At 47.6% G+C, this 15,000-nt stretch overlaps 1 protein-coding gene across 17 annotated transcripts in view; it reads right to left on the bottom strand.

Annotated features, from left to right (window-relative positions):
- LOC126571313 (oxysterol-binding protein-related protein 8) overlaps window positions 1–15,000 on the bottom strand; it is a 24,381-nt gene that overhangs the window by 7,177 nt on the left and 2,204 nt on the right. For 7 of the 17 annotated variants that reach the window (XM_050229703.1, XM_050229705.1, XM_050229702.1 and 4 more), the window contains exons 3-4: window positions 12,460–12,570; window positions 325–380 (exon numbers count right to left, since the gene is read on the bottom strand). In XM_050229703.1, coding sequence (XP_050085660.1) covers window positions 325–380; window positions 12,460–12,570 — 167 coding nt within the window. Of the gene's footprint in view, window positions 1–324; window positions 1,151–2,228; window positions 2,444–2,475; window positions 2,717–12,459; window positions 12,571–15,000 lie in introns of those variants that run through there. The other 10 variants (XM_050229710.1, XM_050229711.1, XM_050229715.1 and 7 more) reach the window with 10 other exon arrangements.

The raw sequence follows: 15,000 nt of genomic DNA, 5'->3' as shown, positions 1-15,000 counted from the left end.
AGCATTAAATATTTCAATTTATCGTTCAAAACAGGGAAAACCTCCCACTACCGCTACAGTATCGGTTCACAAGTAACCGATCACAACAGCTCCTGCATTCTCGATGAGAAATCACAATCAACCGGAACGTCTGGAGCGAGAAAGAAAGAAGTGGCACACTTTGCTTCCACTTCCGACTAACCATCCCGCAGCCAATTGTTGAAAAAGTCTTTGTGATCAACAAACACCACCACCCCACACTTTTGCGTACTCAGTGCACGTCCTGCACGATGGCGGGAAACGGAATATGACTTTACTCAATAAACGGCTCATATCTTTACTCACCTTGTCCGGGAAGCCCGATTCGATCTTTGGACTGTTGTCGTTCCATCCCGAGATTCCTAAAAAGAATTTCATAATTCATACAGTCTCGCTTTCGGTGTTCGGTGTTCGGGGCACGGCGGCTACGTGGTGGGTGGGTGGGCGCGGGGTGGGTATGATGTTCGTGGTACGTTGTGTGGTGTCGTATGGGTGTATATTGCTTTGCTTTGCCAGCCAGCCAGCAAACAGCAGGGAGGCGAGGAGAACGGGGAACGTTGCGAAACAGGATTGGCACTTGCGAGCTGCACAGTAGGCGTTGTGTTGCGTTGTGACACCACCACTAGAACGGGAGTGGCTATTTTGCAAAACGTTTTGTTTTCTGGTTTGTTCTTTTTCCGTTTTTTTTTTTTTCTTTTTTTCAAAACCACGCGTCACACGCGATAAAGACACGCCTTATGGGTAGGGAGCCGGTTCCTTCGGAGAGCGGAACTAAACAAAAACAGATGCTCTGCTCACACAGTTCGCACTTTGCTTTCGCTCGACAGCGTCACAGCTCGAGAGCAGCAGCAGCAGCAGCAGCAGCAGCTCGTTATTTTGTCACGTAGTTTAATTAGAACTAATTTGAATCATCGCGGATCGCACATTTCGCAGACCAGCGCAAGCACACTCTCTCTTGATACGCAAAGTCCCCTCTGTCACCTGCTGCTGCTGCTGATGCTGATGCTGCTACGGAACTGCTGCACTAGACACACGCAAAACACTGTTAGCAGGAGGAGGTGGAGGAGGAGGATGAGGCACTAGTTAGAAGAAGATAAAAAAAACTACACGCATCGCTACACACAACAGCACACTACAAGATAGAGGGGGAGAGTAACGTAGAGAGTAAAGTAGTACAAAAACGTATTAACCTTCTACTACTAAACACACACAAAGCCACACACAATCATCCTACGTACAAACAGGCATTTCTCTAAACTACATATACACCCGCGGGGTGTGGGTGGATGGTTGGTTCCCTCTTAGTCCCGACAATCTCGCGCGTCAAAACAATCGTACTGTTCGGTCCGTCCGTCCATCGAGCTAGCACCACACCACTTGCGCAACCCCGTTATCGCTAACAAACGCGCGGAAAATGTCGCCACCGCCCCCCGGCCAATCTTGGCCGCAAAAACCGCCAATCTTGGCAAGCCTGGAACAGATTCAAAAAGGGACGACCAACGGACACATGTGCTTAGCCTGCTACTACTGGTATTGTGCCATCGAAATGCGCAGATCAAGCGCAGCCCGTGTCCGGCATAAAATGGTGAAAGGAAAACAATCATCCCCCCCCCGGCTCGCGCGGCCTGGGAGCCGTATCAGACCGCACGTCCCCTGTGCCAGATGTGTCGGTTAAGCGTTCGCGTACATCTCCCTCACTCCCTCTCTCTCTCTGTCTCACACTCTCTCTCTCTCTCTACGATCACCAAATACCCGCACGAAGAGCGCGCTGAGAAGCTCCCTCAGCGAATGCAAAACGACGCAAGAAGTATTTTTTGATCGAACGCCGTACGTTTTGAGCGCATGGTCGCCGTTAACCGGTGGGGGATGGGGGGAACCGGGCACGCCATCGCGAGGCGTTAACATGTTGGTTTGAATTCGTCCGCTAGCCACTGCACGCGCGCGCCAGTTTAAATTTAAATCTAATGTGGCGCTGGGCTCCATCCATGCAAGGGTTTCGCGCTCGTCGCTTGCACGTCGCCCCCCTACACTGTCGTCTCCAAATGACGCACTGGGTTTAATTTGACACAAACGCGCACACCCACGGACACACATGCACACAAAAACACGCATATGGTTTTAGCCCCCGAGCCGACAGCCAGCACAGCACAGGCCAAGAAGATTGTCAACGAATTTATTTTCGTGAAAGTCGTGCCGCGATCATTAGTTACCCGCTTCTTTCATCATCATCATCGCAGCCAACTGTGTGCGCAACGCGCGTTTCGGTGTGGCGCGGAGCGCGTAAATTGAATTGTAAACCGTTCGGGGGGGAGAGCGAGTTGGGCTGAAGATCAAGGTCAATGCGATGATGCCAGTAACATTGACGCTGTGCGTGCCACAATAACAAAACACTCCGGTTTCACTCCCGAAAAACACCGAAACACCAACACGGTTTTTGTTTTGTTTTGTAAAAATCACCATTGTTTGTGAACCCCCCCGTAACGTGCCCTGCGTTCTAGATAAGCTTCACTCGAGCACCGCGAGCATCGGCTGCAACCACTCGCGTACCATCGACGATCATCGACAGCGACATTAGACGCCACATGGCCCACTGCTGCCCACTAGAGATTCGCTTTCTTCCTATTCCGACTAACGTACGGCTGCAAGCGGACTGGAACTTGAACTGGCAGCCGGTCAGTTCAGTGGCCACTCGCGACACTTCAACCGGCGCGAATGTACGGCGAAACAAATAAACATGGGCGCATTCCCCCAGTAGCCGGCACTACTACTACTACTACCACTACTACCATCGTCCGCCGCCAGCAGCAGCAATGCGTCGTGTATGTCACGTCATCCCCGCCCCTCTGCCCTGCCCTCCCCGGTGTCGTGTTGGATGGATGATGCGTTCGAGGCTGGCGATTGCTGCCGATGACAAAACACAACAGCCGCACAAAAAGGGAAAACCCCTTTAACCAATACACACCAGCGAGCGGCCACGAACGCAGCGGCGAGAACCCCCACCCCACGAACGGATTAATTCTTCCGCCGTAAGCGCCGGACCGGTGGTAATGGTGGCAACACAACACAATTCTTCGTCGGCCCAAGACGCCACGACGAAGCGAGTGGACACGGAGTGGCCGGACCGTCGGAGATCACAGGGCACACAACGGCCGCATACACAACGCCGAGTAGAGTCGAGTCGAGCGCGGTGCTCCACTAATCGACTACTAATTACCATATGACCCCCCATCATGCTCCACCTGCTTTCTTGATTCACCTACTTTCCCCTCCGGCAACCTTGCGGCATCCTGCTGCCGCTTGTGCCGCGTGTGCGGCAGCGACACGGGCGACCTACACGGAACCATCATTAATATTGCACTGCACATTATAATCAACCCTGCGCGCCCCTGCGCCCCTGCGCCCCTGGCCCGCTAGCAACAGTGCCGGCAGCAACACCTGAGTCTCGGTCCAGGGTCCCGTGCACTATCGTTTAGACATGCAACGCCTTCCGTCGAACGCGGTTGGAGCATGCATGCGTGCGGCATCCGATACACTTATTGCGCACGCTGGTAAATGGACCGATCATTCCGTCTGTCAGGTATTGATCTGGCAGATCAAAAATTGCGAAACTGGCAGAACCATTTTCACCATCAGCTCTGGCAGAGCAGCGAGCAAAAAAAAACGTGGTACCTCGGATGGATTGTGAAATGCATAAGATGGAGATGAAGGAAATCCTAACTAGCAGGCGTTGATTATCCAAAGCTGTCAAATCACATAGCTTTTCGATTGTTTGACGTGAAACATCAATCATCTTGCGCTGGCTGAGCGTTGAAGAAGGAGGCAGAAATATTAATCGATCGTATGCCATCAATAGATGTTTAATACAGGGGTACATGTAGTGTACATGATGCGATCCGAACATAAACCCCGCCTCCCAGCCTACTACTGGCTGTGCACTATTTTACAATGACGCACAGCTCCCGTAGTGCCATAGTATGGAGCCGCCTGCCAGACCAGATTACATTTGTGGTTTTTAATGTGTTTTACATTGACTAAGGAGTTTAGAATAGTTCATTGCATTTTCTAACCGATTCACTAACGGAGCTACTAAAACTAAAGCTAAAGTATTGTTTGCTAAACAAAATATACATGCAGACGCAATTGGTTGGTGATTGTAGTGTCAGCCTTTGTGCTTTCCCTTGCGCAATCTTACACTCGGATGGTGGGGCTCTGCTTTCACCATTAAGAAAAAACAAAACTTCGAAAAACCCATGATCGACCACGTGCTGTGACACGTGTCAAGTCACGGTTTCGAGTTCCAGCGACTGCGAGATGAGCCGCGGTCACGCGCGTCAGTGATTTGAATAAACTGACCATCTTAAAGCTAACAGCCAGGCGCACTACCAGATGACCAACCAAGCACGACCGACCGACCGGACGCGGCTTGGTATGGTTTTCGGGGGGAAAGTTCAAGGTTGCTTATGTGGTGGGGGGCGCGGGAGACTCTAATTGAGGTGCCCTTGTATGATAATGGACTTCTCTCGGGAGGGAACGACAGCCCACAGTCTATGGGCTGCCGTGTACAGATAAAACTCTCGAGTTCACCGTTTGATTGCGATGACATTGACAGGTGCCATTTTGTCAACGATCGCAACGGTCTCCATTACCAGGCGCATGTACTTCCCCTTTCCCCCATTACACGACTCCGGGTTCCCGCTTTAGTGTAATGTAATGCGATAGAGTTACGAGCAGGCGTACGGTAGAGGTAGCAAGAGATAGAGAAGAGGCAGAATGTGCAGCTGAGAAGGGGCGCGCACTGAGAGCAGACGAGTATGCGGGTTTGCCAGAAGCACACAGTATTCAGACAGACAGGTGGTTAGAGGTAGCAGAGGTGTGGTGAAGTGGTGAATCGGGTGCACAAAACGAAACATCCACGTACCGTAGGAAGTACGACTGGAGCTCAAGCAACGCCAATTGTAGTATCGATGTATGAGACCTGAGATGGGACGGAGGAAAAATGGTGGTAAAAAAAAGGACAAACAACAAACCAACAAAACCAAAAATACAACACGCACATACAACCGCGTGTGTAAAGTGCATATTAACGCCGATGAGATATCGGAATATCAGTTTTCAGTGTGCAGGACCGGGGACCGGGAGGGTGGGGGGGACATATAATTTGTCTCGAGCCACCCAGCCCGGTGGCATCGAGTCAAGTGCCGTGCCAGGTGACTGTGAAAATCACCGCATCCGGACATATGGTGTTGCACGGGCGCAGTGGGATGGATGGATGAAAGCGCTGCTCTGCCACCGTCCATCCAGCGTGCGATAAGTGCACCCGTTTCCATGTGACAGCGCTATAGCAGTGACGGAAGGTCATCAGTGTGAAACCCACCACATGCATAAGTCACGATCGTAATCTACAACAACAAAGACGGGAACTATGTGCCCTGGATGGCACTTCTTAGATTGTCATTAAAAAAAAGGAAAAGCGGTCGTGATTTGAACTGATTTGAGCACACCCGACATCGACATGTCACACACAGCGCTGGGGCATCGATAATGTCGATGCGAATCAATCGATAAGAACCATAATCCTTGACCCGATTAGTACGACGCGTCGCGTGAGTCACAGCCCATAATTCAAGGTTCAAGTTACTAGGTACGGGATGCGGACAATTTTATCTGTAAAAACGAACCAAACCGTTTCTTATGTAAACTGTACCGAAGGAAGGTCAGGTGAGAGATTGCATAACGCAGAGCAGTGCGATGGCGAATATGTGTGAACGACAGCTGATGTGCTGATATTTTGATTAGCGTTCACGCCACTTCACTAACATTCTATGTGCCGAGATTCTAATCAGCGTGACCCAGTTTGAAGAATGAAAGCACAACGAGATTAAAGGAGCAATGTGTGATGAATGAAGAAGATAAATCCTGCAGGTCCAGCAAATACAGAATTAATTATTGGATATTTAAATATAGCAAACATAATAGAACTTTATATTTGGTATTGCAAACCACAGCCACTTTTTTAAATAGTATATTATCATCCATCTCTTGAGATAACTAGAGGAATTTTTATTCCATATTTTAACTATTACCATCGTATTAACTCCATTACCGAATGTAGTTTAGCATTCCATACCAGTGTATGAATAGCAAACATAATTAGCATTTTAATAGACTTACAGTGCTACGTGTTACGCGAAATTAAATTCCCGTGGAAAATTACTACATTATGTGCTCCAAGGGAACGCGTGCAACATACTTCCTAGTGGCATTCCCTTACCACAAACTCACAGAGGAACGAAACTTTTGATTGAATTGCGACCATGCGTCCACGCCACGGTATCGTTTATCGGCCGCATGCCATCCAATCAATCAGTAAGACGTTTTACTTTTTTTTATAAACTTTGTCCGCTTTCATTTTTCAGACGAGACAGGAAAAAAAGCAAGCAAGAAGCAAAAACCAACAATTTCCCTAATGGCCAAATGGACGTACCCAGTCGCCACTGCACACGGTAACAGGGGGGACCGAACAAACATGCCGAGCATCGCACGCCGCTGCGCCGTTCCAGTCCGCTCTGCTTCCAACCAACATGCGACAGATTCAATATTTATTCGATTGGATTTTTCCTGCCACGGAGAACGCGCGCCCCGAATGAGGTGGCTCACTGGCAAGCCCTCTCCCCAAAGGGCCCACGACGACCCACGTACGAGTGCTTTTAATGCTTCAATACAATTAAATTATTCATTCACGTCAAACTCTATGGTAGCGCTGCGGCCGGGTTATAGGCCAACGATTCACTCTAACCCAACTCTTTAGGGCAGCAGCGGCAGCAGCAGCAGCAGCAGTCCAGCCGTGAAGCAGTGGCCGTATAGAGAACACGGACAACTTGCTAACCATCGCACCTCTCTTCATGCCTCCGGTGCCCTGTACCGTTTGCAAGAGCCAACCAAAGGACAAGTTTCTGTTTGCTTTGGCGATTCGCTTGTCAAACCATTCCGGGCACTTTTTGTCGGCACTTGAGCAATTGCTTCGCCATGCAGCATGAGTGCGGCGCCGTTTGTACGCAAACATTGCAACCAGCTCCGACCGAAAGCACAGCAAAACGGGGTGCATTAGTGTGATAATTATTTGACGAAAAAGCGATAAGATAAAACACTCGCCGGAGAGAGAAACCCAACTCAGACGGGTCAGATTTTTATGAAACCATTCTAAAACGCCGCCATACTTTTCATCCAATTATTCAAATGCTGAAAAGCGAACCATTTCATGTCGTTATATGCATAAAAAGAAGAAAAAAATGCTAGAACGACTTGGCGAACCACAGGAGATCGCAAACAAAGCCGGTTTTTCAGAAGGAAGCTGAAAGGAAACTATTTGAAAATATCTTAAGAATTCTCGTTGAGCACGTTCGTACAGCTCCGATACGTGCCCTCGTTGCGCTCTCCACTTCGGGTGAATTTCAAACTGCAAACAGGAAAACTTTCCACGAAGGTTTCCAACAAGAATTTAACGAATCCTACCGACAGAACGATGAAAAAGGGAAATTCGTGGAAACCGAACGTCTTTTCACTAGTTGGGAAGGGATTGAGGTTGAGAATTCGAGAAGCAACCAGCAAGGCTCGCAAAGTTTCGCCGGTATATAAAAGATAATGCCATTATGCTGCCACTTACAGATTACTCTTCTGCGGTGAGGTTGAAGCATGTGCGTTGGCATATTTTTGGGGAGTGAATTCATGCCATCCGGTTCGTCACGTACATTTCTCGGATTGATTTTCGCTCGCCTCACGTTCCACACTTCCACCACCAGATTTTTCACATCCAAATTATGCAGCTCTTTCACCTCTGGCCTGAATGATTTGCCAAATGGAACCCAAACTCCAAAGGTTAAACTGCGTTTGGCAACGTAACGTGTTTAAAAATAACTGCATTAACCATATTTCTCCGTGGGGCGACGAACGCATTCCGCACACTGGCACTGGCAGCTGACCTCCTTCTTATCGATGAGCTCTGCGCCTACAAACAGCCAGACGTTATCGGATACAGGGCGCCGCCCAGATACAATAAATCAATTTCGTTGGTGGTCCATTTTTATCAATTTATCGGTCAAAGTCTATCTACGGTCTGGGTAGCTCCCCTTCCCGAAAGATGTTAGATCCAACCCCCGGGAAGTGATGGATCGAAGGAGAACGGCGCCAAGCAATCTGACCGCGATTTATTGACCACCAACGAACGTTTGCTGACTGACGATGATGATGCGGATGAGGATGATGAACAATCGAATCGATCTGCTGCAGGTGCTGCGATTCAATTAAAAGCTCTGGCAGATAGCAATCGGCTGCGATTTACTCTGCTCGATAAGTGAAAGATAATGGACGAGGAGAGATGTCTACCGGTTGGTAGTTCATCGATTCGTCAAACAGCAAACCTGCGGAGTGATGCGACACGTCACTGGTCCACTTATCATCCGTGCACGGTCTGTCGGTACCACTCTTGGTTCTTCTGCTAGAGGCGGCTCATAATTGATGGCTGTTCGAACGTGACCTTATCTAGTGACACCTGTGTGCAGCAGTGTGCCCCGGATGCTATGGGCCTTCCTGAATCGAATTCATTTCAACATGCTTTGACTGATTGTTTGACTGATGATTGATTTTAAATTCTATCAATCTTGTCCTAAATCTTTTTTTTTTCTATAAAAAATATTAAAATTTCTGCAGGCAATTTCTATTGCAACTTATTGTTTGTAAAATTCTTAGAATCGCAGTGCAGTTAATGTTAGTCTTGGACATTTGAACTGCAAATTCAAAACGTATGCCAAATTTACAAATACATTCTTGTCGCCTTAACATCAGAATCAAAGAGCGATTGAGATACATTTTCAACACACCAACCGACATTTGTAAATGTTAAACAAACAAAATGTTTAATATGTTATTACGAGTTTGATTTTTATATATATAGATATCATGCTTAATGTGCTATCATGCGCAGTATAAAAACTCTTAATCTCCAGGTCTACGCCAAGGCCACCGTAGTGACATTGGCACATTGCGTTCATCCTTGTCCAGCAGGTCTCGGCCTACTGTGCTTCTCATGGTGATTACCGCTGTTTAATGGCAGTGTATTAAATAACGTGACACAAACAGCTAAGCGCCTCGTCTAAATAACGAGCGACCCAAAGGCCACAGTATACCAACAGCACGGCGAGTGCCCCGATAGTTGACGAATGTGTATATCTACCAAATACTATCATGACGTCATTCTCAAACCAACAACCAACCGCAAAGGCTCGCGCGCATTGAAGCTGCCACTCCGACTGCCAGCCCGATCTGCTCCAACATGTGGTGCGCAGTTCGAACGTAGTGCGATTCGTGCTCTTTTCGTTTGCTATGCGGTTTTTTTTTTTCCTTCGATTCCTGTCCGCAAAACTCCTTACATAAACTTGCTTCCACTTGCTGTGCCTTCCTGGGCACACTGGGGTACGCGCGGTTACCTCGCTTTTGCTCTGTTTCGATATTATATTATGATTGGCTGTACGGACGAAAGCCCCCCTCCCTGTGCCGGTGGCATAAGCCCCTGCAATAGTGGCCGCCTCAAGACTCCAACTCGGCATGACGCACGCACGAAAGCGCCAGCAAGGTTTTCGTCTGTGACACAACGGAAGCCACGAAGAAGCAATAAAGCTTGCTTCTGCCGCCTGCAACCGGAGCGAATTCGGAAATAATGTGTAAGACCGCCGGGGCCATGTCTGTGAGCCATATTAAAGAAACTCATTCACCGGTATCTGTTGGGTATTTGCTTATGTTCTTTCGCACCACGTGCGGTCTATATTGCGAACATAAATCAATGCTAGCAGTCCCGAGCAAGCGCAAGAGGACAATAATCAGCAAAAGGGAAAGTCTTCAGCTCACCAAAACAAATACACACTTTTTTCTGCGATTGCGATATATTGAAGGAAACGGATAATGTCTCCATTGTTTTTCTGTTTCATTCACGGAGTGTGGTAGACCCAGCTCATCGTCGCCGTGTTAATTGAGGTATTAATTTTTCTCATTATTTCCAGCAGCATCTTCGGATGTACCTTCGTCGAATCGGGAGGGGGGCGGGGAGGGGGGCAAAAGCCGCTTAATGTGATAATCATCGATCGGAGGCCACAGAGAGAAAGAGAGAGAGAGGGGGGGCTCTCTACCGATTCGACCGTTTAACCATTTAACCACCATCATCGCATTGGATCGGGCTCGTTAGCACCGCCAGCACCGTTCTGGAGGGTATTTGTGGCGCATCTGCGGTACGGGGATGGCGAATGAACAACCACCAACCACGAAGCGTGAAGTAAAAGCCACAGCAACAAAAAAAATCAATTTACACTTTCACCGTACCGTGAAAGCTGTACGTATAATCACCAGCATAAACGACCACGTGGTGTTCTGTTAAAAGAATATGATGCTACTCCCGTGTACCGTGTGGGGGAGCGACCAGCGAGCCAGGCCAGGACCTGTCGTCGTGTTCATGAACGCTTAACCCCCCGCACGCACTGGGTGTGGAGTGTTCTTATCCGAGTAGAGGATGAAAGAGGATCTTGGTCACGTCATTTAATGGGCGAAACGGTCGGTAACTATTAACGACAGGATCAGGTGCTCAAGCGGTGAAGCTGGCTGCGTTGCGAGGGACCTCGTCATGGAGCGGTGCCCTACTTATGCCATCACCGAAGAACCGGTATTATACAATCGAAAGACTGGGCGCTGTCATGGCCAGCAGAACCAAAGCGACAGCGACGTAGAAAGCTCTTTCCCCTCCCCTCCAAGACACTCAATGGCCGGTAACGAACCAACGGGAAGCGTTACAACAGTCTCTCGACCAGCGTGGCATTCGTGTCAAGGGTGAAGGTTCAGGATTTTTGTACGGATTCACCTTACCTCCGATTCAACGCGTGCATCCAAGGGAGGGAAAATGTGTATCTTCTCTTCTACTAGCACCAGAGCACCCCCATTCCATTCAACTTACACCTGTTCTCACCGTCATTAGAAAGGTGGAAAATTGTAAATAGCACCATACGGCAAGAGTGTGTCATGGTATGGTAGAGTTTCATCAGTGATGAAAGAACTGTCCAGTGTTCTCGCGGTGGCCTTACGGAACATTCAAGGACAAAGAAGATATTACGAGGCGTTTAACATGAATGCTATTTCTTGTAGTAGCTGATGGGGAACGTTATTATTTATAATGGAAGAATAAAGATATAACTACTAACCATCGCATTTTTGCGGTCTATTGAAAGGGTATTAGAACTTTTTAATGTTTGCGGAGTGTAGTACGTATTATAAATTGGTGTCATGTTTTCGAAAGTACCACATATGTTTGCTATTTTAACTTAAATACTGTTTTTAACCGGTGTTCTAACATGACTTTAATGGGTTACAGTTATTGGAAAAAAAATAATTCATTTGCATGAAACTAGGAGAGAGAGAAAAGGAGTTACGCGTTCTAATGTATTTGGATTGGTAGTTGTGGCCTTTGACGAAGGGAACACCTTTATCGTAATGCTAAAAAAGTTGCTCGGGATATTAACATATTCTGCTGAACATAGCCGCCATTAGTTTTTTCGTGAAGAATTGGCTAATTTCGAGCAACAAACTGCAAATAGGTGCCTTTAGTCAGTCAAAAACTAGTTATTATTAATGCTACATCCCACGAATTGGTAATTTTTTCTGCTCAGTCAACATTTTCCGCTCCCCACGACAAAAATGTCCAAGAAAAAAACGACGAGTGAAGAATAGTATAAGTGCGAAATAGTGCAAGTGCACGATATCTCAAGGATATTACCTTTAACGCGCCAAACTCACACTAGGATCACAACAAAAAGTGTAGATTTTTTTAAAAATAAATCAAATATCTAATACCAATAATAAATCAAATTTCTAAATTGAAAATTCGTGTTTCAAAATTCCTCCCACGTACATCTTCTCTTAGTCCATCTATCTAACACGCAGAGAAGTTAACAATTTGCGGTACACTAGCTACATACGGGCTTCAGCCAAGGACATTAAATCTTATGCATAGCATAATTCCGACACATAAGATGCAAAAATTAAATATCACATTAGCATAAGTGTTCATTTCGTGAGAGTATAACTCATCAACAAAGGATTAACCATTAGTTTACAATGATACTTATAGCAACAATCACAAGCAATGTAGTCAGTAATACATTTAATAACACAGATACACACAAACATTCAGGAACAGTTGGTTATAATATATGTTAAAAACGAAACCAATCACAAAGACTCTGAGTCTCATGCCTTTGATCAGTAGGAGCAGCAGTAGTGGCAGCAGATCGTAATCCTTTGCGCGTTACCATACCGACACCATCAACGCACCCCTCGGGGACATTAAGGGGAGGCAAAAGGGGGGACAAAAGCGAGTAGAAGGTTTCAAGATTTGCATCAAATCACCTGGAGAGGATGGGCCAGGGCTGGGACCGGCACTATCGCTCGAAGGTAGTTTCGGCAGCAGCATCTGCAACGACGTACGACGGCTCTTCTTGTCCTCTTGGGCTTTCACGTCTGTAGTACCCGCAAACAGTCACGTGAGACGCACAAGAGTTGCATGCGGTGCGCAATGGGTGACGCGTGAGTCGAACGATGGGATGTGCAAAGCAGATTATGAAAAGAAAAGAGGAAAAAGAGAAAACATAAGAAAACTTGTATCACATAAAAAGGAATAGAAGCCGTGATAAGGTAGACAGCAACAGATAACGAATAAACTTGAACATGTGGAACAGAATCTTCAACAGAAGTGGTTATGACGACAATGCGACCGACAGGGACCGGTTCCCCCCCCCCCCCCCCCGGGTTAAAAAGCGGACCCGGGCTTGTGGCTTTCACGAAAGCAACGACATGAGCCCACCCACCAAACCGAGACAACAATTCAACATTTGCAAAAAGGAACGCTGCCGGGGCCAAGCACGCGCGCATTCTGCACCACGCCGAGAACTCGCGACCACAAAGCCGAACAGTTGACAGTTGGGGCTGCGGCTGCGGGCACTAATTAGTGTTGGTTGGCCAAGTGCGTCTCATTTGGGATGAGCCGACCGGGCCCATTGTTTGAAATGTTGGCACAACCCTTCGGCACTGCTTTCTCGCTGCGGTCTTTGCTCCGGTCCGGGAGACCGGTCGTGCTGGAGTGAGGGTAGAATTAATTTGCGTTCTGTCAAGCCTGCCAGCCAGCCAGAACTGACAAACACACATGTTCCCTCCTCTCCCTCCTCTTTCGAGCGAAAAAGTGATGAAAAAACCTTTGGAACAGCGAAGAAAACGCTGCTTCACGGCACCCTGAAAGCCTAGGCTGGTGGCGACATTTGCTGAAATGATATGCTAAGTGCAGCGTAAGTCACGTTCATATTATCATTTGGCACCACTTGACGTGTAGATGATGATGATGATGACACGTGGAAAGGCAAAAAATGAATGGCGTAGAGAATGAAAATCCGAGATCACTAGATGATACAGGGAATCTTAGAAGTAGGCGAACAAGATGCCCTGTTGCGAGCAGCAATTACACATTGCTTGGTCCAATCTATCACAATTTATGCGATCGTTTTACAACACCACCCCGCCAGTACCGGAATCGCACAAGGCGTACGACATATTGCTGAGAATCCAGCTTCCGAATCCCAAGTATACGCCATTTTCAATCACTCAACCGATGGATTTACTTAACAAAACGAGAGATTCCCAAATAAGAAAAACGATCCAGTACATTTGCTGAGCTTTGTGTCACCTCCGAGCTTGGAACTCCGACCAATCGATCAAACTCACAAATTCGCGCATATCCGTTACGGCGGATCCCGGGGAGATGGGCGCGTCGACGACGTACTACTAGCTAGCGTACCGAGCCAGGAAACGAAATCACTTCCTCTCACTTACACACGACACATCCGACGGCCAAAGGCAACAAATCTGCGAGGAAACGGAACGAACAAAAAAAACAGCCGCTCCAAAGTGGGGTTGCCACATGCCACACCAATGGTCTTACCGCAGAACGCGGTAGTGCAAAGTTATGCCGGAGAGTGCTAAATTGCCACCCGGCACGCGATATCCTTGTGGTATGGCTGGTCTACCAAGTCACGGGACGTTTACTAGCATCGCGCCATGGCTCCGGTTCCGGTGGTTCTGTAAATTGTGCACTGCTCCCTTAAATTCCGGTGACCGAGGGTCACCGAATAGCACCAGGGTTCGTGGATGGAATGAAATTGCTGCATGGCAACTAGCAAACAGTAGTTGGTGACTTTCCTTCACTGGACGTAGGAATTGCGTCCTGATTTGGAAGGAAATGCCGTTCATAGATCTTTGACATCGAAGTCTAAGCAAAAACTGAATCCTGCGAACGTTAACAGGCCATGACCATGTTGCTTAGCTACGTATTACAGTAATAAAAACGAGCAAAACCATTGAAACTTTAGGTTTCAGAATCAACATTGATGAGCATATGATGCCAAATAGAGATGCTGCTGAAGCAGGCCCGGACCCCAAATTGCTTTTCTGTCGTCATTCCAGCAAATCGATTGATGTGTGCATCAATAAACCATGTCTCGACGGTACCGTAACTGTTTCGAGCGATGCTTTCATCTCTCTCCATCTCGATGGGGCACACTGCGAAGGTTTAGGAAACCATAGACCCGGTAGCTGCACCTAGGCTCATATCATCTGACGTTCTGACATCTGTTCCCGGATCTGGGGAAACCATCTTGCAACCAGCACCTGGTACTACTGCCACCTGAATTATGTGCAGAAAATTGTTCCACAAATACTGTCCTCCGCAGGACCAGTGTGTATGCGACGGTTGATTCCAGGTTGTTGCAACAGTAATTCCGGTCTCTTATGACCTGATATTGAGCATCGAGAGGTCAAACACAAGCCCTTCATAACGTGGCCCGGATTTCCGGTACAAAGCAATTGCAATGGCGATGGTGTACACCGCGTATCATCAGAGAA

Source organism: Anopheles aquasalis, chromosome 2 (assembly GCF_943734665.1).
Source record: "Anopheles aquasalis chromosome 2, idAnoAquaMG_Q_19, whole genome shotgun sequence".
Taxonomy (NCBI): domain Eukaryota; kingdom Metazoa; phylum Arthropoda; class Insecta; order Diptera; family Culicidae; genus Anopheles; species Anopheles aquasalis.
This window is presented reverse-complemented; position numbering and strand designations above follow the sequence as displayed.